This window comes from Crotalus tigris, unplaced genomic scaffold (assembly GCF_016545835.1).
Source record: "Crotalus tigris isolate CLP2741 ecotype Arizona unplaced genomic scaffold, ASM1654583v1 scf7180000017871.4482833, whole genome shotgun sequence".
Lineage (NCBI taxonomy): Eukaryota > Metazoa > Chordata > Lepidosauria > Squamata > Viperidae > Crotalus > Crotalus tigris.
The window spans coordinates 536,373-563,708 of record NW_024096690.1 but is presented as its reverse complement, the minus strand read 5'-3'; the positions used below and the strand labels follow the sequence as shown (position 1 = coordinate 563,708).

Sequence of the window (27,336 nt, the reverse complement as noted above, 5' to 3'; positions counted from 1 at the left end):
AGTTTCATCCACGTTGCTTTCAGAGTGCTCGATAGTAGATTTGACTTAGCTGTCTGCAGCCTAATGACGAGCCATATTGCTATGGCCGGTCTTTTCTCTGCTAGTTTGGAGGACTGCCCCAGATTGAGCGGGAGGGCTGCCGCCCTTCTGTGGTCAAGTGGGGGTCTTCTCCTTGCTCGTTGGCCCTACAGGGAGACTTTTGACCCTTCCCAGGGTCCCCCAGCAAAGGAAAATCGGATGTGGAAGATGGAGTCATCTTCCAAGTGTCCACAGCGGCTGCGTCGGCAAACCAGAACTTGGGAATCTCTAAACTCTTAATATACTTACTTCAACTGTACAGAATCAAATGCATTCATATGGGTAATCCTTTAACTTCTTCACAGCTGAAAATATTGTGAAGTTTATTTATATTTACATACTTATATAATTATGTACGTACATGAAGTTTATAAAGTAATAATACAGCCATCTCTGTTCATATTATATGTGTGTGTGCGTGCATATGCACATATAAATACGTACAAAGCTGAATGTATAGTTTTATACTAAACTGATTCTTTTATAAACTATTCATAGTGAAATCAGAAACAGTTTTTAAAAGTGTCTCATATAGCAAGATATCTACTTAAGGATGAGTTGGACCAATATAGTCTTGCTTCATTTAGTTAAAGTGCTGCTTTCCATTTGTAGCCGCTGTGTATTCTTCTTTAGCATAATTAAATGATCTTTTCTGTAAAGACAAAGAGGTCAGCATCTATAACATTTAGTGTGCAAGTGGGGCAGTTTTGAATAATCAAGAAGAAATCTGTGGCCATTTTGTCAGCGATGAAATAAGGTTCAACCTGACGCATTTACTACATGTAAGAGGTCATGCCACTATTATGCAAATCCTTCACAGAAACATGTACAATTATAAACAAATATTTTAGCACAAAATAAAAACAATCAATTTTAGGTAAATCAAGTATATAAGTAAGAACTGAAAGCCTATGAATGAACTTTAAAGGCTAGAAGTTCTTCAGAGTGCATGTTATTTAAGGAACGCAGGTCAGGCAGTTTCAAAAGTAGTTTTGTAAATATAGAGGCTTCATTTGGATGGTTTTTTGTGATCAAAGTCCTGAGTGCACGGATCAGTGTTTCTTGCAGTGCTTCCACAGAATTAACATTCTCTATTCCTGATCGTTCTAAATGAAAGATAAACAATGGGAAGGAGACAGTTATTGGTTTGCAACATACACTGTATAAACTTCTGCAAAGTATTGAGGTATTCATCAAAGCATTCAAGTTAGTAAATGATATTCAAAGTAGGTAAATCACAACTGCTATAGATCAAGGCCTATATAAATTAACACGTTCATCTTAGGTCCTTAATTTATAATGAAGGATGGAGGGGTACCTAAGGTAGGCAAATACATTCTGGAGATAATGACAATTGAACTTGTGATCCAATAGCTTGGATATGTACTGTAGAGGAATCTTTACTTGTCTTTTTGAGCAGAGTAACAAATACACACATATTAGAACATCTCAGAGATCAGAGTTGCAGTAAAGTGAAACAAGGTTCTGACTCTATTCTATTGTGGAAAAGAATTGTGTGGCTAGAGTGTACAGCTAAGAGGAATGCGTGGATTCCTTCTAGGTAAGGATCCTAACATAATCAGGAATGTAAGATGGAAGAGTCTTAATAAATTAAAATTTTCTAGGGTGTTTATTTGAGTGAGTGTGACTTCAGAATACTCTTCCTTGCCACCCAGAAGAGTAAGAGGGCATGTGTTAGGCTGTCCACTCCCCTCCTATATTATTTTTATGATTTATTCCACAATGAAAAATTACATTCCTTTGCATGGTAAAGAATTCATGGTAAGTGGACTAAGAAAAAATATTTTTGCACCTACCAAGGACATTGTTTATTTTACCTGTGTTGCACTTCAGTAACTAAAACTAATCATCATAGATCAGACTGCATGACAATTCAAAATTACATTTCCTATTGCAATATTCCTATTCCAATATGGATCAGAACATGCAAACAGTGTAATCTCCCTGCCCCACAGGATATATTTTATTTTAAAATTCAATAGTATATTGTCTTTAGAAGTTCACAAGAGAAAGAATATGGAACTAAAAATGAGCTCAAAAAAATCTTCCCAAAAATCTTACATATGTAAAAGCAGCTGAAAAATAGCAATGCATACCTAATAAAGTAGAAATATTGCATCATTACTAAAAAATAGCAGCATGGGTGCTCTTTGCTAACCCCCAAAACAGTCCCAAATGTAACTACTGCTGAAAAAAATCTGCCTCTCATTCCTTTTCATGCAAACCAACTGTATAAAAAGAACAAAGACAGAACCATTAATAAGGCACCTCCAACAAATACTATAAGATAATTTTCATATATAATCTTATTTGTTAAACAGTGTGAAGAAATCCAGGGGAGGGAGAGAACGGGAATCCAACCCCCAAACCAGATTTCATATATTATGAAAAGACAAAGGATATGTTATTTTTTGCTACATATAAAGGTTCATTTTGTTTTCTTACCAGCAGATACCAGGACCACCGCTGTAAACAAACTCATTTCTTCATCACTAAGGTTCAGTGCATTTAGCTTTTCACTAAACTCAAACATGGAGTTCAGCAGATCACCAGCTCCCATGGTACGTAGATCATCCAAACTATACTTCTTTCCACTAAGAAAAGTGACAGTACGATCTTTTGCATCAAATAGGGATGCAAACCGTACCATTAGTACCTAGTCAAAAGAAAATTTAGGGAGAAAAGCTAGCATGTAAATCTATACTCAGTTCATATAGAATCTTCAAAGTTTGACAGCTCATAAAATTGAAGATAAAAGTCTTCTCTGAGCCAAGGTCAATTCTTGGTGACTTGTCTTAAAATTAAAGGGAAGTGATCTAAACTACTGCCTTCTGGGATTTTACTTCCCAGACCTTTAATATCCTGGTTCTCTTCTACCCAACTATTAGCAATGAAGTAGTGAAATATATCCTGAAGATTTAATTCTAAAATAATCCACACACAAAATGATTATTGTCCTATATAATTTATATCCTCTGTTTGTTTGTTTAAAAAGGCTTTCTTACAATTTACTGAAGACATGATTAATCCAAAGCTTTTAAAAAAAATCCCAGCAACTATTTATATAATTTAGAAACAGGCCAGGTTATATGTAAAAAAAATATTTAGAGTTTGGAGTTATGGAGACATCCTCACTTGGCTTTGATATTTTTATTGGCATATTATTTATTTATCAAATTTATATGGCTGCCCATCTCACAAAAAGTGGCTGTTATATTGAGGATATGAAAATGGTTCTGAATTAAAATGCTACATTTTCTAAAACTGTATTTTATTATTGTTGAAGTGAGAGGCATTCAACAGGGGGGCAGTCAAAAACACTCGTGTAAGCTGATCTCCATTCCATACAGCCTTGAAAGGGATGGAGAATGTTATTTAGCACCAATATTTAAAACTTTTTTTAAGTAACAGAGCTCAAAAGCAATCTCTTTCCTCAGAAAAGGAAAGATGAGGCAAAACAAGATAATAATTGGCACTTCTTAAATAAAGTTTTCTCGTGTTCAGTGTGACTCTTTCTAAAAGGCAAGACTGAATATAGTCAGGAAGCATTGGATTTCAATTGCAGACAGAGGTGTGGGTCTCTTTAGACTAGAGGAGGGGAATTATGGCCCCTTTATGACTTGTGGACTTCAATTCTAGAATTCCTGAGCCAGTATGGCTCAGCATGGTCATAAAAGTCATAAAAGAGCCATAGTTCCCCACCTGTGCTTTAGGCAATAGATATCACCAACCGGGGAAGCCCACTTGGCAGATATCACACAGAGAATTTGGGTACAGCAAAAAAAGGTGAGCGCTTTTCAAAATGAGTGAGGAGACAGGATGAAACTTCCAAGTAAAACATACAATCTGTAATTACATAAAGGGGCAAATTTTGCCACATTTCCCCAATAACTACAGCAGATATATGCCAAGTGTACCAAAGTAACTGCACTCATTTTATCAGTTTTGATTGATGGAAAAAGAAGAAACAAAAAGGAAATGTTCACCTCAAAGGTCCCAGCCTTCAGAAGATTTACTTGGTCATGTTGGGAAAGATCTTGGAAACCTGGAACACGCTTGGCAAATTCCACTACTTCCTTTACTGCGGGGGTAAAGCTCATAGAAAATTCTTCCCAGACTTCCTGACCAGACTTATTTGGATCCACAAAAGGAGTCTTGTTCATTGGGCAAACCTGGATATTTAAACATATATAGAATCAAAATGCTATTCTGAACACCCTCCTTTTCAAAAACTATGAAACTGGCAACGTTCTGTTTCAGAAGAAGAGGCATTGAGACGAAGCAACAAGTTCCAACAGTTCTCCTTTATTGCAAACACCAACAGAACCGATTTTAAAATGGTGCTGCCCCCTTTTATAGCCCTCCTGCACAATACCTTTCTGGCCAATCATTTCAAAGGATCTTTTCCTGCCATGCGCACGCGCACAAGACTGGGAGCAACCTTTCTTGTCGCAGGCATCCACATGGTCTGCCTGGGCCAATCGCTGCAGCCTGCGCCTGCCAGCCCAGGACATAACACCCCTCCCCCCTTGGCTAAAATAATAAGGCACACTTATTATTTTAAATACCTCAACACTCCATTATATTGCTTACGTTGCATCTATACACATACACAACACTACAGTCTTGCTACACCCATGCTCCCCGCTCCTCTTGAGCTGCATTACTTAACCCAGACTACTAGGCCTGCCTATGAACTGACAAGGACCGTACATAGTCTTGTAAGTATTTGTGAAGACCTCTGGCCCGCCCTGATCTTCTCATGGCCGGTGTGTGTGCCTGGCCTGCCAGCTTGCCTGCCAGGCTAGGGAGACCAGAACTTTGTTGCCCCAAGGATCCAGGGGATCCACCCAGCTGCTGACTGCCTGGATCCGCTAAATCCAAAACAGGGTTCCTTGGGGGGGTGGAATTCCCCAAATCCAATGGTGGTGTCCCCAAGTCCACAATGGACTCCTCTTGGGAGCACTGTCCCTCGAGCCCTAGACCAGCAGCTGGAGTGGCCTGAGTGGCTGATGTGCCCCAATACCCCATGGCCCCGTGTATGTGCCAGAGGTGCCAGAGACTGGAGCCCCCTCCATGTAAACCTCCTTTCTGCAGACTCCCTGTTTGGAGCAATAGCTGAAGCCTGGGGATGTTGGAGAGAACATGGTCCACAATCTTAATTGTGGACCTCCTTCCCCCCAACAGCAGAGCCAGGAGCGGAAGAGTTGCTGGGAAGTCTCCAGCACAGTTGGTCAATATGACGTTGGATCACACGACCCTCGTTCAAGGCCACTTCATATGACAGCAGCCCAGAGACCTTGCATACCACTGCTGTGACCCAGAAATGTTCTGGTCCATAGTTCCTTGCCCTGACCGGATCGCCCACTTGTCGTCTCCTAGGTGCCCATGGCTGTGACACCTGTGAAGCCACCCAGTCTGGGTGCAATCTGTCCAGTTTCGTGATGAGGTGATGACCCCAGTGGAGTTCAGCTGGGCTCTTTCCAGTAGCTGTGCAAGGTGTGGTGCAGTGGCAAAGAAGAAAGTCCGCTAGCCTGTGATGCCAGTTCCTGTGAGTGATCCTCTTTTAGGCATCCTTGGTTGTACACACCATCCATTCAGCCTGGCCGTTGGAAGCTGGATGGAATGGTGCAGATGTGGTATGCGGATCATGTTGGCCTGGAGAAACTCCTTGAACTCAAATGATGTGAATTGGGCCTCGTTGTTGGAGACAAGGACATCTGGAAGTCCATGTGTGGTGAAGATCCCTCTCAGCACCTGGATGGTCCTAGCAGTGGTAGTGGAGGAGACAGGCATGACCTCTAGCCACTTGGAATGGCTGTCCACAAGGATTAAGAAGAATTGCCCCTGAAAGGGCCCAGCATAGTCTTTATGGACCCTCAACCATGGGGTATGAGTCTCCTCCCATCTATGAACTGCGGCCTGGGTCATCTCCGGCCTTGATTGTTGACAAACAGTGCACCTGTGGACCTGGGTCTCGATATCTTTGTCGAGCCCAGGCCACCAAAGATGGCTGCGCGCTAATGCCTTCATCTGGACTATTCCTGAATGTCCCTCATGCAAAGACTGCAGGACTGTAGTCCTCAGTGAGGTGGGATTACTATCTGGCTACCCCATAGGACACATCCCTTGAAGGTAGAAATCTCGTACTTCCTCTGCCAGAAGCTCTGGAATTCTGAGCCTGGACATGTGTCAGGCCATCCAGACAATGCCCAGGTCAGCATGCGTGTTAGTGTGTGATCGGTGGCTGTTTCTGCAGCCACGTCCCTAGCACTGAGGGGAGATTCAGGCAAGTCCTGAATAGACAGGATGCGGTTGGCAGGTGCTGGATCTGCCTCTATCTGCTGTAATGGCAACCTGCTGAGACCAACTGCATGGCCCATTTCTTTGCCTGGCTTGTGAAGCAGTTATGGTCATATGCAGACAGGAAGATAGACCACCTCAGCATTCGTGGGGATATTATATGTGGGATTTGTTTGTTCATTGTGAACAACCCCAGGTTATGGTCTGTAAAGACCGTGAAGTGGCAGCCATATACGAAGTCATGGAACTTCTTTATGCCAGCCACTATGGCTAAGGCTTCCCTATCTATCTGTGCACAATTGCATTTAGCTGATGATAGGGTTCTAGAGTAGTATGCTATTGGGACTTGCATTCCATCAGCCTTCAAGTGACTTAACACAGCCCCAATCCCATAAGGGGACGCATCACAGGTGATGCACACCAGCAAGTTCTCATTGAAGTACGCTAGGACCATATTTGAAGAGAGCAAGGCCTTGACCTCTTTTCTTTTCATGTGCTTGTGTCCACTGCCAAGGAGCCTGTTTGTCCAAGAGCCGGTGTAACGGCTCAGCCACCGCAACCTTGTGAGGAAGGAATGAGTGGTAAAAATTTAGCAGACCCAGAAAGGCCTGAAGTTCGCCCTTGGATTTGGGACTTGGGGCCTGCTGAATTGCTTGCAGCTTGGATTCAGCAGGGTGGATGCCCTGAGCATCAATGCAGAATCCTAGAAACTCTGTGGAGGTAACCCCAATCTTGCACTTGTCTTGCTTAAGCTTCAGCCCTGCTTGGCAGAAACGTAGCAAAACAGCTCTCAGCCTTTCAGCTAAATTGTCAGCTGAGTCCCCAGCGATGAGGACATTGTCAAAGTACAGGCAAACACCAGAGATATTTCAGAGCGTTCGCTCCATTACATTCTGGAAGATGCCAGGGGCCACGTTTACTCCAAATTGCAATCTTTTTACCTTGAATGCCCCCGTGAGTCACTATAGTTTGGGCCTCAGCCGCTTCCTCATCAACTGGCAATTGTTGATAGGCCTAAGCCAGGTCAAGCTTAGCAAAGATCTGGCCCCCCTTGAGGGAGACTAGAATGTGGCTGACCACCGGTAGTGGGTACGAATGCTGCTGCAGCGCTTTGTTAAGCGTGCACTTGTAATCTGCACAGATTCAGACTTCACCATTGGCCTTCAGTGGTGTAACTATAGGCATTTCCCATGGACTACTGTCCACAGGCTCTAAGATACCCTGCTGAATCAGTTTATTCAGCTCTGCATCTATTTTACCCTTTAAGGCAAAGGGTACCCTGCGTGGCTTGATTCTAATGGGGGTTATGGCTGGGTCTAGCCTCAGAGAAATAGGAGGGCCTTTGTAGGAGCCAAGTTCTGGACTAAACACATCTGCAAACTCCTTGCAGACCCCAGCCAGGCCTGTTGTTTGCACGCCGTGTATTCCAGTCACCTGAATTCCCAGGGCCTCAAACCAGTTGAGTCCAATGAGTCTTGTGCGGTCTCCCCCAACCACAACTACATCCAGTAGCCCCTCAAAATTCCTACACTGTATCTTGAGCGTGGCCTCCCCCCTCACGTTGACTCTGGAATTTTGGAAATCTGTGAGGATGAGGGTTGACGGCCTGAGTTTAACCCGTAGGCTGCTTCTGCTGCAGACCTTGTTAAAGGTGTCTGGGGAGATGATCGATAGAGCAGACCCAGTGTCCAGCTCCATCGACAAGGGGACCCCTTGCAACTTCACGTCAATGTGAAGCTTCTTCCTAAGTGGCCTATGGACCCCCATTCTAAAAATGCTCGTATGTGATACGCAGAAGCCCACCCTATTCTGGCTGGGGACCCTGGTACCTTCCTGAGGCAATTCTTCTGGGTAACGTTCCTTCTGGCAACCCAAACAGACGGAGGCAATGTGGCCTTGCTTCCCACAGGCCCTGCAGATGGCGGAGCGGAAACAGCAGTCTGCGTGGCGATGGCGGCCTCCACACCCGATGCACCGAGGGGATGACACTGGCTGGGCCTTCCCTCCATGAGGTCTTCTCCCTGGAGTCTGATGCAGCCGGTCCACTTCCGATTCTGGATCCTGTTCGGATTCTTCGTGAATGACCTCTTGATGGACGGTGGCTGGAACTTGAGGGGGCTTGGCGAGCGACAAGGCCTTCACAGCTCCGCCTGCTGCTGCTTCGGTTGAAACTTCCCTCAGGGCATCTTGGAACGTGAGGCCTTTCTTCGCGAAGAGCTTCTGCTGCAACTCCTGGCTTTGCAGGCCACAGACCAGACGATCCCTCAGTTTCTCCTCCAAGTCTTTGAATTCACAGGGCCTAGCTGCTTACTGTAAGGCCACAACAAACTCTGCTGCAGACTCACCAGGCCTCTGGTCCCTCTGCTCAAACGCGTGTTGCCAGGCAATCACTGAGAGCTTGGGTTTGAAATGCTCTCAAACATCCTCTTCAAGTCTGTGTAGGTGATTGATTCCAGTGGTGCTGGGTGACCAGATTCTCTGCAATCTCTAAGGTTTCTTGCCTACACACATACAGCAGCATGGCAGCTTTGAGGTCATCTTCGTGAATTTGATTCACCTGGAGGTAGTTCTCCACCTGGGCCATGTACGAGCTCCAGCATTCTGGGTGAGCTGTGTCAAATTCTGAAAGCCGGCCTATCTTTGCCAGCATTTCAGCCCAGGAACTTCGTCCACGCCTCCTGCTGTAAGGATTGAGAAGGGGCCCCCTTTTCTGAGCTCACCTCCAGCGTTTCTGTGCTGCCAGGCTCAGTCGATCTCCAGGCGCCACACTTCTCCGAGCTGCAAGCCCCCTGTGGCGAGTCAGCTTGGCTTCTTACTCTGTTTGCCTTGCAGGCATCCCTCCTTCGTCGCCAATGTTCTGTTTCAGAAGAAGAAGCATCAAGACGAAGCAACAAGTTCCAATAGTTCTCCTTTATTGCAAACACCAACAGAACTGATTTTAAAATGGTGTGGCCCCCTTTTATAGCCCCCCAGCACAATACCTTTCTGGCCAATCATTTCAAAGGATCTTTTCCCGCCGTGCGTGTGCGCGCAAGGCTGGGAGCAGCCTTTCTTGTCCTGGGCATGCACACGGTCTGCCTGGGCCAATCACTGCAGCCTGTGCCTGCCGGCCCAGGACATAACAGGCAATGTCTTCAAATATAACACAATTATTTATAATTAAAACAGTTCATAATTAAAAATGCTAGCAAGTATGTTTCAAAAATATTAGAGTCTAATTAAAATTAAGAGTTTCTTCTTGCCAACTGCAAAATAAAATCTTTCTTAGAAAAGAAATTTAAGTATGAGCAGCTACTTTAAAATCCATTTCCCACGATATTTTATACTTGCAAACCTACATTTGCAGAGCATCTTTGCATTACAATTTTTGAATGGCTGTGATAATTTTATTTCCATCTAGTGCAATTGGTAGGCAATTACAAGCCTATTGACTAACCAGAACAAATTATATGACCTTGTGACTGTAAATACATTACTGTAATCTTAAATTTTTTTCACTTCACTTTAAGACATAAAAAACTGTTAAGGCTTAAAATGTTTGAATCACTTGCATGCACATTTCTTCTCTTAATTTCTATGCCATTTGAAAAATACAGCACAAATAATGTAAAAGAATCAGAGAATGTACTCTCAGCTTCAAGTGAAATTGCTATCGGAGTAATTACTATTCAGTTGGTTTGCTTAACTGACATATACTTTCACAAAGTCACACTACAATTAGTAATTAGTTAACATTTATTCCCCCCCCCCAATTGAATTCATAGATTTGTTTTAAAAAAGCACATATGAGGGAAGGTATTCGTCCATCCTAAAGCATCTTCACATATGTGTCACTGTGTTAATATTCCAACTACAGGGAGTCCTCAAACTACAACTGATCACTTAGCAACTGTTTGGATTTATGAGGAATCCCCAAAAAGGTAGTTATGATAAAGATTTGAAATTCTAATGACACCTCCCCCTCCATTTACCCGGTCACATTTTGGACATTTAGCAACTGGCTAGCACTGATGGCTGTTTGCAGTGTCCCAGACTCACATGTCTTTTTGTGTGTGTGTGTGTGTGTGTGCTAGGAATGGATATTCACTTCCAGTTTCCAGCAAAAGAGGGATTGGCTAAAATGGATCTGCTTAAGGATTGTAGAGTTCACATAATAACCACTGGAGCTGGTTTCATAGAGACAGAGAAAAAAAGAGCTGCCCTCCCCTTTTAAGGCTCTGCAAAAACAATGCAACCGCCCAAAGCCCTGATTCAAAAAGCAGAAGTTTAGCATGGTTTTCTTCTTTTCTGCAAACTCTTCTCTGGGCCTGGTTACTTCCATTTCAATGGAAACAGCTTCTTCCATTTGAAGCCAATCTCTGCTAGGAATTGTGAATTGTGCTTGATTGTTTTAACCCATGCAAGTCAAGCTGAAATGTCTTATAACTATTGTGCTTAGGAGCCACATTCAGAGAAGAGCTTTAGAAAAGGGTAGGCAGCTTTTATTCTCTATGAAGCCAGCAGCAATGTGCCAACCCTGTCCAAGAGCACGAGAAAAGGGGCATTTTAAGATGCTAGAGCTGAGGGCTGGTTTTAGCAGTTTTATCTTCCTTTTCTTAAAGGGCCAGGCTGGATGACCTCATGGGGAAAAGGAAATGGCGAAGTTTACTTGGCATGCAAAGCAATTCAAGTCAAGAAGGCTGGGCTGAAGAATCCCAGATGTTCAGGACTTTGTGAAGAAGGTGGCTGCTTCATGTCCTTGGAGTCTCCCAGGCATTTAGACCTTTTCTTTGGAAGAGAACTTCTAAAAACTCTTGTTCCCTTCTTTAATGGAAGGAGAGGATCAAAGCTTGAGGGAGCAGCACACACACATACACACACAGAGAGAGATGTGCCTTCCTTCAGACATTGCAAGACATTCACAATGTGAATGTGTCTTCCACCTTTCCTTTCTTAAAGCTCTTTCTGCCCCATATAGACTCTGGCAGATTTTTATCTTTCTTTTGAACTAGTAGCCCCTTGGATAATGGGATGAAGTTCCTGGCTACTGCAGATAGGAGGGATCTGGGCCCTGAGAGGTTCAGGCAGGGGGTTAACCCAACCCCAGCAAAATCTGGGGCAACTGCTGCCACTCAGTGTGAGGAAAGCCACTTGCAGGGGTGATTAGGGGACTGTTTTATTATGGCTGCTCAGAAAATAGTGCCTGCTTCTATGGTGAAGCCAAGTGGTCTGGCAACTCTGAGGAGTAGAGTGATGCAATCAGTGGCAGATATGGGGTGGGAAGTAGGCATAAGGCCAGGGGGGAAGAGTGGAGGGAGTCGACACGGCAGTGTCCTTGTGATCAGTCATAAAGGCAAATTATTGCGGGAGATGTTGTAACTTCAAACAGTCGCTAAGGGACTGGTTGTATATAGAAGACTACCTGTACACTCTACCACCTTATTGTTCCCAGGACTACGTGACTAATTTAAGCTTATGACAACTAAAGAACAGTATTTAATAATTGTAATACCAGATGCATTCTGCCTCCAGTGCTGCAGGAATACACATTCAGAGTTTCAATGGAAGAAAATCCATTTTCGAGCATTGTATTATACCCTTTTGTGGTAAAGCCATTGGCGAAGTTCATAGAATGGAAGCAAAGATTATACCCACTTGGATAGTGCATATTGTTTTGCCCTTTATACTCTTCATTGAAATGTTTAACATTCCCATTTTGAAGCACACTGCTTATGCTACCATGATCAATTTCACCACCAGAATTGAACTGGGCCAAGTATTTAAGATTTTTCTCCCTATTCGGATGCTGCAAAACAGTGATATGATCTTCTGGTTGTTCCTGATTGTACATAAATGTATCTTTGTGGGCACTAGTTACCATGCCAATCACTTCTTCCTTGACAATATCAGAGGGTAGAGGAAGAGCAGGACATAGTGGAGGAGGAAGGGGAGAAGGAGAAGAGAGCCTTTTGACAGTTTCTTCTTCTTGCTGTAGTTTGGAGTTCAGCTGTTCCTGAGGCACTAAGAGCAATGCTTCTTGGCTATCTTTTAATGCTTCAGTGGGCAAGTGATCACTGAGTTGCGTATTCATCACAGTTTTCATGGCACTTTGCATTTCAATTAGCATCCTCTGCTTCTCCCGTTTAGGAATTCGGCCAAATCGAACAGCTATAAGGAAGACAGACAGAGCCTTTAGTTTTACATTATATCAAATTCTAATAAGCATGCATTCTTCCTTAAGAAATCATACTATTGATTAAACACAGAATCTATTTGACATCAAAATTGTGAACAAGGACCAAAAGACTACTCAGCTATTTCTGGGACACTTAAATTCTGAAGATGCATTCTTCTCAAATCTGAAATACCACATGGAAGAGAATTTATACACAGCCCACACAGCGTTTTCAATTGTAATAAAGAGAATGAGTCAAATTTTTATAATTCTTTTTCCTTCTAAAAGCAAATTGTACATTTATGCTGCTTCTGGACAGAAAGGGCTATTGGAAAAGATGCTGACTTTTATAAATATTCTCTCTTTCCTTTTCCTATATTATTTTTGTACTTTATTCTCATGTTATTTTCTTTTATTAATATAGCTTATGTTGTCCAGAAAGCTGTGTTATTAATAAAGCATTGAAATAATTTATAAAATAAGAATAGATAAGCAATTTTTCTTCTCAACAATGCAGGCAGGAATGTAAGCACTGTTTTCATGACTAAGGAGAAAAAGAGCAGAAAGATACATCTTGGAGTACACACCTTGGAATGAAAACAGGCAAAATGTAGTAACCAGGGCCACTCACAGTTTGGAAAGTATTGTGATTATATTTACTAAAAATTCTAAGAATAACCAAAATTTATCCGAAAGTGACAGACTGGCTGTACTGAGATACTTTGGCTTAAGAGAACTGAAAACCAGTCTGTGTGCAATGATGATATCCAAAAAAGGCAGACATAGACAAAGTAATATTGGAAAGCCTATTAGACTAACTATAAGATTGCAAATGTATTTGCCCTATAATTTTTTTAGTTCCTTAATTTGCTGGTCTTGCACAACCAATTTAGCTAAAATACTAGTTACTTTGTGATTCCATATATGATGCAAACCAGCCAATGTGTTTAGTTTAGAATAGTATCTCCTTGATTCAATTAATCAAGTTAAGTTACCATGCCATGATTAATTAACAATGGTATGATGCTTCCCATTTACTAGATCACAGGTGTCAAACTCGCTGTGTCACGGGATGTGTTGCAATGTATCGCAACTTTTTTTGCATTGCTGGAGCTGGGGTGTGCGCAGCCTCTGTATAATGCAACTGGCCAATGGGCCAGTAGTTTGACAGCCCTGTACTAGATCATTCCTCTAAATCAGTATTCCTCAAACTTGGCAACTTTAAGATGTATAGACTTCAATCCCCAAAATTGGCTAGCTAGGGAATTTTGAGAGTTGAAGTTCACACATTGTAAAAAGTAATCATATTTGAGCAACGTTGCTCTAAAAAAACCAAAAAGACAGATCTAGGTTAACCTAACTAATTTACCAGATCCCAGGCTAATTTTCTTATGGCTCAGCCTAAATTGGAAGTATATATATTTCAGGAAAAATATCTAATAAAGTTAGCCAAAGTACTAGTGAGTTTGAATATTCTTCCTTGAAAATTATCCTCTTAGAAAATTCTGTTTGGAAATTTGCATTGTTTCCAGTGATTGATAAATAGTAAAGTCAAGAGCCTGTGATAAAGTCTAAAAAAATCTCCTATATTTTTCCTTAATGATTAAGATCCCTTATACATTTTGTGATGAATTAACTAAGTAAAGACTATAACTATTAGTGACTTTCATTTGCTGTTTTCTTTAATCAATATACTATATTGAAATGTCTTAGCCTTTTTATATTACATTGGAAGTGGCTTTATTGTACACTACAACACATTAAGATACATATAAAATGTGTTTGGAGATGCAACACTTAGTCCTAGATTTATGAATTGGACAGATTTTTTTTCATTAGTTTAAAATCATAGAAGTGGATGGCCATGTATCTCACATGTAAAAACATATAAGGGATCCTGACAGCCCATACTGCCTTGTATAGTTGAAGATGTAATTATTCCCTTCACAAACATGGTTTAGAGCCCTTTGTGAATACGGCCTTGCATACTGCTTATTCCCTCCATCATGGAGGGAATTCTGTTGATGCCACAAATACAAGCTCGTTACTTTTACAGGTAGATTTACAACCACACCGAGTCCAAAATTTCTGTTGCTAAGTAAGTTGTTAAATGAATTTTGCTCCATTTTATGATCTTTACAACTGTGATCTTTACAATCACAGTTGCTAAATGAATCACTGCAGTTGTTAAGTCACACAGTTGTAAAATGAATCTGACTTCCCCATTGACTTTGCTTGTCAGAACTTCACAAAAGGTGATCATATGATTCCGGGATGCTGCAACCATTATAAATATGAACCAGTTGCCAAATGTCTGGATTTTGATCCATAAGGACATCACAATGGTTGTATGTGTAAAAAATGGTCGTAAGTCATTTTTTTCACTGTTATTGTAACTTTGAACAGTCATTAAACAAACTGTTGTAAGTATTCACAAATGCTCACTGGGATTACAAGTTCTTGTAGGAACACATTTCATGTTCTAGCATCATTTCCATACTTGTGACTTTGTGGTTACGGTGCAATTGGAAGCAGAGCACAATGTTAACCTCTACTTTATCACCATTTTTATAAAACTTCCATTTGAATTAAACACAAAACGTACAACAATTCACCTTTTGAAGGTCACTGCTCAATATAGAAACATACCATCTCTTGACATTCCTACCGACAAGCATTTTTTGAATCGGCACTGCTGACACCTGTTTCTATTCATTCTCATTACACAGCAGTTGTTACTCTTCAGGCACTTCTTATATTGGATATTTTGCTGAATGCTTCTTCTAAAAAAACCCTGAAAAAATAAGCAATGGGTTTTTAGTTGGGTTTTTTTTTTTTTTGCGAACAAGCTTCCAATTATATAATATGAATACAATCTTGTATGTTTAATTTTCAAATTAAATAAGGCTTATGAAATTGTGTTGTGATTAAAAACAATAGAATAAAATACACACAAAATATTCATGTAAAACTTGAAAGAATATTACCTTTAGCCTTGCTGATTATACTTATTTAGAAGAAAATGAAAATATTTTAAATGTGGCAATTTAGCAAATAAAATATATAGCAAATAAAACATATTTCAGATAGTCAGCAACAATTATACTCATTCCTAAATTTATATTTATTCTTAAGCCATTTATATTAGAAAAATTACCTTGCAGCCTTCACAGGCATGGACCCCATAGTGAAATCCTGAAGCAACATCTCCACAGACTTTACACAGCAAGACCATGCCATTAAATTCTAAAAATGCAACGGTATGAAAACAGTAGTAACATGGAAAATGAAGCACGGATAGATTTGATTTGTTATGTAATGTAATGTAAAGGAATATAATTCTGTACACCTGCCTTCTCGGGTCATTATTACATATGTCTCAAAGAATTAGAAAAATATTTTAATATAGGAGTCGACAAAAGATTAAGCTGTATAGTGTTTAAAATATAATGTTGTGTAAATCTAGAAAAAAGCACTCTAGGAAATCTGGGCAGATTGCCTTTGAAATAAATCCTATTGCCAAAGGTGCTCTCCAAATTGCATCCAAAATTTTAAGATGTAAAAGTGTTTTGCTGTTAAGTCTGTTAATTATTAACTAATACTGACTGTATAAAAATAACATTGTTTAGGATAAATAAAAACTGATACATCTGCTCTACATAAATGAAATGTTACCCCGTATCATCTACAATAATAGCACAAATTTATTAGATTTAAATGCCATCTGAAAATTTCTTTTGTTCAGAAACAAGGCAGTAGGTTTATCAAGTAAACACAAATGTTTCAGCAGGTGATGGGGTAAAAAAAAATGAAAATGCTACCCAATGATGACTTATGAATTGATGAAATATCATTAACTTATTAACATGTTGCAAACAGGTTCCAAGTAACAAAGGTCAGGGAATCAACAATTCCACTTTTGATCATGGAATTTAATTATCTGAGTAATAAACCAACTAAAATTGTTCTCTGAGATTACAATATTAGGAACAGTGCAAAAAGTATTAAATTAATAAGTTATTATTAAAGTTGGCAATACTTAAATAATCAGAAAAAACAGAGATATTCATTTAAGTGATTTGTATAAAGGATATTCAAATACTCTTAGATAGGAAAAGAAGTGTTTAAATGTAATGTTTTCCCTAATACTCCTGACACCCCTAATAATGAATTGGTTATAGGATTGGCGGCTATATAATTGTTTTAAATTAATAAATAATAAAATATAATACATGTTTTAACATTTCAGAAGTTGAAACCCGATAGTCATAAAAATATTGTACTGAAGTATTCTTGTTTGAGTTTTGTGCTGATATAGTGGGATGTTCCTGGCTTATCAACTACAACTGGACTGGCAATAACTCCAAGTGGAAAATCATATGACCGCACCAAACGTATAACACTTCTGCTTGCCTCATAAAGTCAATCACTTAATTAAGTGAATCAATTTAGTGCTATCAAGTGCCACTCCATGTGATCATATCTTGCAATGTTACTTCCAGGTTCTCCATTGATTGTGAAACTTGTAAATGGCAATCACTGCAAGAGCTACAATAATCGTAAATGTGTGGCACTTGCAAAGTGCCTGAATGGTGATCAAGTGACCACAGATAGATGTGGTGGCATAAATGTGAGGATTGGTTGCAAAACTTTTTTTTTCAACTCTTAATTTCAAATGATCACCATACAAGGCAATCAGTAAGCTAGGACTAACTGTATCTAATAAAAGCTTTATTAGGGTGGGAGAGAATGTGCAATTCCAGAACAAATGTGCAGCAATCCTAAGAAGTTCCAGATTCAAAGGCTGGTCTCTCCAAGCTAAGAAGTACAGAAATTAAGTGCAGTAGTCACCAGTTACTGGAAGCTTAAGAATCTGCAGACAAGCAAATAAGATACTTTGAAATAGTCTCATGTTTTGTGCACACTTGGTAAATGATTCAGAAGAAATGTTTTGGGTCTGGTGCAAGTGCAGTACTCTTCTGCTATGTTTTAAATTAGTTCCTTGTTTTTCAAGCTTCTGTACAAGGCTACCAGTTTTAAAGGTAACATTAACCATAATAAATGCTCCTAAGAGCAGTGTAAACCTAATAGAGGTTTTGTGCTTATATGAGATCACAATCACCTAAATTATCTTCAAAATGTGCACGATCATGTTACATGGATAAACTTATTTTACTTTGATTCAGAAATGAATCAATTTGAACTTATATATTCTTTCAGTAGCAAACCTGGGTGATTCCAAAATCTAAATTCTAAAATGCTGTGCTTTATGCATTTTAAATAGGGAGATTTCCAGACTGGGGTTTCTTGGTAAACATTTCTCAAATTCTCATTTTTTTCCAATTTAATTGTGGACCATGGGACAACATAGCCTGTTGGTCCCAGTCTGTCTATGGAATAGGAATATGACAATATGACAGTTTGGGGCATCAGAACTCCAGTTTAACTAGAAGAATGGAAGTCAGAGGTTAAATGCTGAAGATTTAATACTTCAGGTTACAGGCCACTGCTGCCAAGCTTCAGATATACCTATCTTATACCTAAAGTGGAAAATCTAAGGATCAGTTCAGATGTCACAAGTTCCTCCTCTTGTTAGTCTCTCATTTACATTACAATGTTATATGGGTATGTCTAACAAAGGTTCAACCAGAGACCACCTGGAAGACAGCATTTGCAAAATTTCAATGATCAACAAGTGAGTACCAGTTTAATCATAACAGCTAACCATGGGAAGGAAAAAGGAGAACCTGTAAGTTATAGAAAAAGGAAAGGAGCTGAGAAACGTGATGTATTTTGTAAAAGACTAATAGCACTTACTTGCAAATCCATTATGACTTTTTGCTGTTGAGATGCTACTTGATTGATTTGCCTTAGTGTGATTCTCTAATTGGTCACTGTAGGATCTTCTATCAGACTGCTCTTTACTCTTGCTACTACAGCTCCCCTCAGAGGAGGAACTGTTTGGTGACGGTGGCACAGGGGAAGAAGAGGACTGAAAACTGTTGTCTGAGCCTTCGCTGTGACAGGAAGCAGGGCTAGATGCAGAGCTTGAAGAGCTGATATAAGCAATTACACTTCCTGGAAAAGAACACAGGAGTACAGATATTATCTGTAGTCAGGCGTCAGCTTCCCCTTCCCCTCCTCTTATAACATTATTCGAAATGTTTGATTTCAGAAAACAGTATCTACTTCATCATCTGAAGGTCAAGATTCAAATTCAATTACATCGCCCTAACCAAGAGAAGGTACTCAGAGAAAAACAAATGAAGTTTAAGTTGGTTTTGAAGACACAAGAAAATAGGTTTTGGTTTTGAAGACACAAGAAAATAGTCAGTGGTGAATCCAAAATATTGCAATTTGATTTTTCATATCTATTAGGGAGCAGGTATGGTAAGCCATTAAGACACAAAGTCAATAAACTTTATAAGTTTATAAAATAACAGTATAGCTTTCAGCAGCAATGAACATTAAAAAACAAACAAACCTAGAGCTTGGAGAGTCAGTTTACAAGTTTTCCAAGCCATACAGTGACTAAAGGACCCTCTAGAAGAGTAACTCCTAAATTCATTAAAACTTTTTATATATGCGGAGTGATACAAATTTACAACAGTCCAAATATTGCAATTGGCCTTGGTAGAAATAAGCAATTACTTTGGAAGGAAGTGAAAAAGGCCAAACAAGGGTCTTCCAGCAGAGTGAATGAAATTAAAAACAAAAGTGATTAAAATGATGTGAGATAAAATTGAATTAAAGGATGCTAAAAGTGATATTTTAGATATTTACATGGGAAAGATAGTAACATTCTATGAGTGGTATTGAAACAAATGCTGTTGTATACAAGAAAAAAATGAAATGCAAGTCACAATGCAACTTGTTTAACATGGGCATTAAGACTCCATCTATGCATGATTGATTAGACATATGACAATACTGTTTTCCTATTTTTTTTTAAAAAAAGGATTTAGAGGGCATACAAAAACTATAGAATAATTGCCTTAGGTTTGCTCTGGAAGTGGGCCAAATTGTGACTAAAATAGTTATCAGAGCCAATAATGACAAAAATTTGGGAACTGCAATCTAAAACTTACATTAATAGCATTTTGCATGAAAAATATAGATTAGTATTCTATCTTAGAAGTGACCCAATATGAAATAACTTTCAACTATCTGATTTGTGTGCTCTCTAGTATTCAGCATAAAATAGGAGATAAGAAAAACATTCATTCAAGCCCATAGACACAATTGTGGATAGTTTTTTTTTTTAAGCGTTCCACAATTATCACATACTGACCACCACTAAGCTACAACTTATCATACAGATTGGGCCTAAATGAATTTTGCATGTAACAGGTTAACTTGTCTTGATGTCTCTGTTATCTATGATGTTTTGATGTTATGAAATTATTGAGCTCAGACTTTAATAGCACCAAACAGTGGCATTAATACGAAAAATATTAGGAAGCTAAAAATGAATACCATGTATGTCAAATGGATTAATTTTATTTCATTACAAATGAAATAGGGCAATGATGGCGAACCTATGGCATGCATGCCAGCTGTGGCACTCAGAGCCCTCTCTATGGGCACATTCGCTGTCGCTCCAGCCCCGCCTCCCCCTGCAGCCCCCTCCACACCAGCAGCCCCCGGGTGCGGTCCATGCAGAGCAGCGCAGCCAAGGACATGACAGCCGGGCAGCAGGGACAAGACTCTGCCCTCGTGCCCCATCGCATGCAGATGATGCTGCGGGGCGCGGACAGAGGGCATGGCCGCTATGGTGCTGCAGGACCACCTGGACGATCTGCAGCAGGCCATGGAGGCGGTGAATGGTCCTGTGAGTGGACGGGGCAGAGCAGGGGGACGGAGTAGGGAGGCAGGCGGGGGATGGGCAGGGGGTGGGATGGTTTTGGGGCACTCGGTCTCTAAAAGGTTTGCCATCACTGAAATAGAGAAATGGAACTTTTTGTACTTTTAGCCTTATAGCACAGTTATTTATGCATAACTGTAAAAAAAATTCAAGAGCACTTGGAAAGGCTTAGTAAGAGATAACCATGAATAAGATCCCAACCTCAGTAACTTTCCCACTGATACTCTGATATTTCAAGTACTCTTCACAAAAGATCCTCAGAGGGAGAATCATTTCAAATAATAACATTAATAAGAACTATAGTATGAGAAACAAAGGATGATTTCTAAATTTGCAAAACAGAGTCTTAACCTGTGTGCTTACCCAAATGTGTGCTGATTTCATACATAACCCCATTATTTGCAGTGAATGGAACAGAATCAGATTACAATAAAAATTACATTTGAATAACAGGTTTTAAGGATGGAATTACAAAACCAGGGAACGATATGGTACATTGGTGATGCACCTATCATTAGTGTTTTGTACTGAACAATATGACTTTTTAAAGTGGAATATTATTTCCAGTATATTGAAAAAAGAGAAAAAAACAAGGATACCCTGTCAAATAGTAAATGTGCACTCTATTTTACAAAAACAACTGTTTAATTTGACTTGAAACAGAATTCTGATACCGATGTACTTAATATTTTATGCTGTTTTTCCTTAATATTCTACATACAAGCACATTATGTATTTCCAAAGTTTTCTACCAAACAACCTAGCTGCTTATGTAGCTCATGCAAATCTATGTGCATAGTTTATTGTATAAAACAAGAAATAAAACAAATGTATCATGTCTTTTTAGAAAAAGCTGGTTTTAAATTTTGAGTGAAGCGTATTGCCACTTCAACTCTAATATTTAACTGCCTCTATTTATTCTCTAGTCTTTAAAAGAAATTCTGCCAGATTTTTTTTTAACACACAATTCTTATCTAAATCATATTTCAGATTTTCATCAGAATGCCAACTTTGGACATGTAAAAGTTAAACCATGTTCACTTACCATAATTAATCTTATATAAGTATCACAATACCCTTAAACAATTGGATTAGAAGATAAGAATACAGAGGAATATAATTATTATGATTTAGCACCTGACAGCTGTAAGCCATCTCTTTATAGAAAAGCATTCTGTAATATACTCACAAAATCCCAGAGTTAAAACATACAAATAATTTCAAACCTCCACAAGAGGCTCAGCAATCTATGCATAAAAAATAAATAAAAAAGAGCATTGAGGAAAAGTAGGAAATATTTTCACAGTAAATGCACATCAACAGCGAGAAAACTGCTATTTGATATTCATAAACAATAATGCTGACATCAAATTAATTAGGATAGTGAGGAAAAATTGGCAACTGAGAAATAACCTTGCTTATTCACCTTTGGAATACAATGGAGAAAAAAAAGTCCAACTTCATTTATGTATTTACAAATTCTTCAGATTGATGATAATGGTTTAATAGTTCTGCTTATAGCAACATTTCATTTTAGAAAATATTATGAAAAAAGAAACACAAATAAAATGGTCAATATAATGATTTTACATAATCCAACCTCTTTATTTTTCTCTATTGTAAAGTATTATTTTATATGGATGGCACATAAAAATAAATACACATACATATTTTGTGGTACCATAAGGTAAACGGTAAAGATGAAGTCATATCTTACTTTAGGGGGAGGTGCTCCTCTGTTTCTCAACCGAGGATGCCAGCATTGTCCGAAGACATTTTTATGGTCATCACTATACACCAAGGCACATGGAAAGCTGTTACCTCCCCACTGAAGGAGTACCTATTTATCTACCTGCATTTACATGCTTTCAAACTGCTAGGTGGGAAGGAGCAGGGCAAATAACAGGAACTCATACCATTACACAGCACTCTGGTCTTGAGTTCAGGCAGTCAGCTTTCCAGTTGACAAGCTCGGTGTCTTTAATTGCCCTTTCATATGGTGCAAATCTTTTTAAACTATTATCACAGTGATGTTCAGAAAATTAAAGTGATTGATGGCCTTTCCTTACAAGGAGAAACATATAATTAATTCAGGAAAAAGGCAAGACAAACGAAGTGTTTTAAAACTATGAATGATGTCAAGGAAACACATAAAAGCAACTACCTCTCTCTCTTTCATAGAACATACTTCAGGATTATACATGGTAGTAAAAGGAAGATAGGCCAAAAAAACTAAAAAAAAAATACAGTGTATAAATGACATTTGTTCACCATAAAGTGTGAGAAAGGCCAGTGGCTTAGATAGTCCTTGTGACATAGAGCCTGATTATTTGTGGGGGTTCTCTGTCTTCCATAGCTTCCTCGTCCTATATGATCAACCAGAAATAGCATGCTTTGGATCCCATCAATTAGACAACCTTATCTGATACCATCCAAGAAACAGGCCTTCTCTTTCACAGTGCCTGCTGCTCAAATGATATCTCAGAAACTTGTATGTCCCCCATGCCATTATTTAAACCAGCCATTAAAACCTGCCCCCCCCCCAATCTTGAGCAAAATAGTTAATGGACTCCTTTTAGGACATTTGTTTTGGTGGTGGTGTTTTTCCTCTAGAGTTTGTTTTCCAAATAATAGTCCTCAACTTACAATCATTCATTTGATGATCATTTGAAATTAAAATGACACTGAAAAAGGTGGCAGAATCAGTCATATTTGTAACCATTTGAAACACACCCACAGTTAGGTGATCTAATTTTGGAGGCCTGACAACCAACTGTTGGCAGCATCTGTTAGAATTGTTGCCACTTTCAGCTCTTCTCAGCCAGCTTCTGACAAGTGAAATCTATGGGGGAAGCTAGATTTTCTTAATAACCCATGATTCATTTATCAACTGCAGTGATTTACTTAACAACCATAACAAATAAAATGTAATAAAATCAGGTGTAGCTCACTTGCTTTGCTTAGCAATAAAAATTCTGGATCAGTTATGGTTGCAAGCTGAGCACTAACTGTAGTCTGCATTATTTTGTGTTCTAAATTGTTTCATGTTATAAATGCCAACGAGACTTAATAGATAGATGATAGATAGATAGATAATTAGTCAAATCCATAAAGAAAAATCTTGCCAACTAATAAACAAAGCAGCTATATACTGGACTATTCTATCAGTTATAAATTGCTTTTAGTCTATTAGAATGAGAGTGAGCTTCTCAGCACTACATTCCTTCCTAGCCAAAAGGAATTTACCTTACCAGAAGCAAAACAGACTCCATCTGATCCAGCAATCTTTTAATGTTCTTTTTCTTATACCTTTTTATTACATGTTTTTCACTACATATTAAACAGACCCCAAAGAAAGCAATTTATTGGCATTCTACTTATCTTTTTTTAAAACCTTTTTAATCATCAAAATATCACCTTGCAATTCAACTTTATTTCTCCAAGATGTATATCCTGTTATATATATTTTTTCTATTAAATTCCATTATGTTTGCAATTTTGTCAACTTGTGTGATAGATACTTGGAGTCAGTCATTTTGAGCAATTACACACAGCCACTACACACCTGTACTTTCTACAATTACTGAATTGGGAGGAAGAGAACCACTCCCTCCGCTATCCAGTCTTTCATAAATAAAAAAAAAGCATTTCAATTCTCACAGTCTTAGGCAAACTGCCCAATTCAGTTATACAACTCTCTGAAGTCTATACACGTTATACCACCTGACTTCATCTATTGCATAAGCTCAGTCATCAGAAAAAATTGTTCCACAGCCTTCCTCCAACCTGTTACATTACAAATGCCACAGTTCCTAGTCCATGTGAGAGTGAGATCTCAGTGATGACTGGATTCCTATCACATGGGCATACACACATACAAATAACCAGAAATGGTTTCTGTTCTAGAAGGAGGTATAAGCAAAATTGTGTGATATTCCCAAACTACAGAAAATGCTTTCAAGTAAGTCTAATTCTAGAGTGGATGGCTATAAATATACAAAAATGGTGGACACATTTACATGAGACTAAATGTGAGTAGAAACCATGAACAAAGTCTGAGTAGGTTTCAAGACAGTATCGTTACATCAACTACACTTCAATAAAAAATAACTATGCCTGTCTGCTCAAATAGTTCTATAGGTAAGAGTAAACTCAATGACTTAGGGCTTCCTTTTTGCCTTCTGAAGGGCTGTGCAGACCTGGTCCTTCCCCCAAGGTAGGGGTTGAGCTTGGAGGATATTTGGTCTGGCACCTGGCGAAAGGGTACTTTTGTTTTTAACCATTTTTTTTAAATAGATTGTTGTGAGCTTTCTAGAGTCATTAGGAGACAGGAGGCCCGTACAAGTCCTGCAAGTGAATGAAGGCAAGTTGGGAAATAACTGCATTAGTTTTTCAGGAAAATACAGCAACATCACACAGTTAGTGACAGTATCAACAAGCTTCCCCTATGTTCTTTCTCCTTTAAATTCTGATAACTCGTCTTGTTTTTTAAATAAAAACAGTTCACCATATCTCTGAGCTTCAATTTTTTTTCAGAACCAGGAAGACATTTAGCAGTATTTATCTACACTTTTCTCTGAAAACAGCCCACTGAACTTAACGTGATAGCAATCTTTTAATATATGAGAGTCACTCACAGAGAAGAGGGGGTCAACCAATTCTCCAAAGCACCTAAGAGAAGACAAGGAATGTAAGATTAACAAAGAGAGAGAAAACTTAGAATCATCAGGAGAAATTTCCTAACAGTTAGAACAATTAATCAGTGGAACAGCCTGCCTCCAAAAGTTGTGGGTGCTCCATCACTGGAAGTTTTAAGAAGTGACTAGCCAGTCATTTGTCTGAAATGGTATGATCTCCCGTTTAAGTAGGGGGTTGGACTAGGAGACTTCCAAGGTCCCTTCCAATTCTTTTATTCTGTAACTTTTTGATTGTATATAGAATTGCTACAACTTTATCTATCACTGTACATAAAGTTGTAGCAATTCTATATACAATCAAGAAGTTACAGAATCAGACACATTTAACCCTCTTGATTTAAACTTCCTTCACTGTTGTCTACAAATTACAGGAATTGTAGACCAATATGGCCACAATATATTGTCAAATTCTATATATAAACAAGTATATAGGATAACACAGTTTCACTCAGGAGAAAGAAAACAGAGAAGTATACCACTGCCAAAATACACCACTGAGCAGTATCTTTATTGTGGAGTCCTTGGTGCTCCCTGAGCTTGGTTATTTGCTTGGAGACATTTCATTACCACTCTAGGTAACATCAGCGCTGAACTTATATTTATCTCTGATCCTATCCCTGGTTTTCTAAATTCAATTAATCAAGCTCCTGATGAAATCTATTTAGGGAATGTGCAGTTAACCAAACTAAAGCTACCTAGTCCTCCATCACTTCGAGACCAAAAGTGACCAAATTCTGCCCAGCAATTGAAGACGTCCGGTCAACGGTCAAGCATTCCGCGGTTCCAGGCACAATCCCTCCCAATGCCAAGCGGAAACGGCCCGCCTTCGGATCCTTTGTCTGCAGAGCAACTTCCATTCACCAAGTACAAATCACCACTTTGTGGTGAAGTGAGAAGAGATGACGGGCGTGGCTGAATGAATCGCCTCCACTGCCTCCGCCCCCCACGTGTCCCTTGCCCGCTGCGCCTGGATGTAGGTCACCAAAACAACGGCCTCCAGCTGCTTACACGTGTCAGTCCACACGGTGCCCCAGCAAGACCGCCCAGCGCAATTATGCAATCTGGGCATCTGAGCAAGCCAGAGCCAATGAGGGCGCGCCAGGCACTGAACGTAAACAAAAGGGCGCACATGGCTCAGCCGGCCAGTCCATGTGAGGCCACGGAAAGAAAACAACTGGTAGAAACAGGGGTAGCAACTATGGGGAAGAGGGAGCGGCGGCAAGCACAAACCTGTCCGCAAGGCCAAATGCCCAGACTGATCTCTCTGTAAAGTATCGTAGCCTTGCTATCCCAAAGAAAAAGTTGGATTCCGATCAAGCTCCAAGAAAGGGTTTTTTTCGCCAACCCTCCATTCCCATGATGCGTTTTTTTCCCCCCTGAATGGACTGATAGCTGTTTCTTCTCCCACCCTTTTCTCCCGACCCCACTAGTTTGTAACCTCTCATTTCTAAGCCAAGGTCTTCCCTTTCAGTCAGCACAAACCTCATCACCGCTTCAGCCAGCCCCAGAGGTGTAGAAGCTACAAGTCTTACTCTGTGTTCCTTTGCTTTTGGAACAGAAACACGAGAATAAACTAGTAAAGCGACCTTCAAATCATTTAGGATCAAGACACTGGCCGAAGCGATCTTCCTTAGTAAAAGCAGTTGCTTAAAGTGCAATACTCCATCTACCCAAACTCTCTTGCTCTAATTATCCCCTTAGGCAAACCCCATGACCCCACCCCACTTTCTGGGCACTTACGGTTGCGGACTTTCGTCCCAATAAAGAATCTACTTACCGACACTCAGCTCCATGCCTGCCTTTCCTCTCTTCCAAGAACCTGCTGCCGAGGGCCGTGGTTTTTTTCAAAGAAGAAGGAAGGGGATTGCGGCTGGCCCTTGAGAAAGCCTCCTGAGCCGCCGACTTAAGCCCACCCCGGTGCGTCTCTGGTGACAGTCTTGAAGAGCTGCCGGGGCGCGCGGTGCAGGGGGGGGGGCGCCTCTTTCTGGGTCCCTTTTCTGTGCCTTCCACCTGCGTGCGGATGCAGAATGAACCACTGCGGCAGCTGTACTCATGGGAGGTGCACCCGCCTGCCCTGTGCGTGGAGCTGCCTCGTGCGTTGTTAGGCGGGAGGAGACGAAAGAACGGCCGCAGAAGCCGCCGCCGAGCCTTCCTGAGGAAGTTTCTTGCTGAGCTGGCTCCCTGTCAGGGCTGCTGCGGCTGTTTCCTCCTCCCCCTGA

General features: G+C 40.0%; 1 protein-coding gene across 2 annotated transcripts; it reads right to left on the bottom strand.

The window, feature by feature from the left end:
* Positions 1 to 808: 808 nt before the first annotated feature.
* On the bottom strand, positions 809 to 27,314 carry NR1D2 (nuclear receptor subfamily 1 group D member 2). 2 transcript variants are annotated; one of them, XM_039343662.1, is made up of 8 exons: positions 26,895 to 27,314; positions 18,374 to 18,634; positions 15,714 to 15,802; positions 15,206 to 15,350; positions 12,260 to 12,549; positions 4,086 to 4,271; positions 2,545 to 2,755; positions 809 to 1,184 (listed from the first exon to the last, which is right to left on the bottom strand). In XM_039343662.1, the coding sequence occupies exons 1-8, from the start codon at positions 26,908 to 26,910 to the stop codon at positions 988 to 990; spliced, it is 1,395 nt and encodes a 464-aa protein (XP_039199596.1). In that variant the 5' UTR covers positions 26,911 to 27,314; the 3' UTR covers positions 809 to 987. The 2 variants fall into 2 exon arrangements, with proteins under 2 accessions (XP_039199596.1, XP_039199595.1); XM_039343661.1 differs by having other exon boundaries at positions 11,894 to 12,549; positions 26,895 to 27,313.
* Between the last annotated feature and the right edge of the window lie 22 nt (positions 27,315 to 27,336).

Bases quoted from the DNA above. Each gene is read 5' to 3' on its own strand.
- NR1D2 (XM_039343661.1), bottom strand. The intron at 15,351-15,713 runs GTAATTTTTCTA...TTATTTTTTCAG, and splicing joins ATGCCTGTGAAGGCTGCAAG to GGTTTTTTTAGAAGAAGCAT. The intron at 2,756-4,085 runs GTGAACATTTCC...TCTTTTGACTAG, and splicing joins TGAAGGCTGGGACCTTTGAG to GTACTAATGGTACGGTTTGC.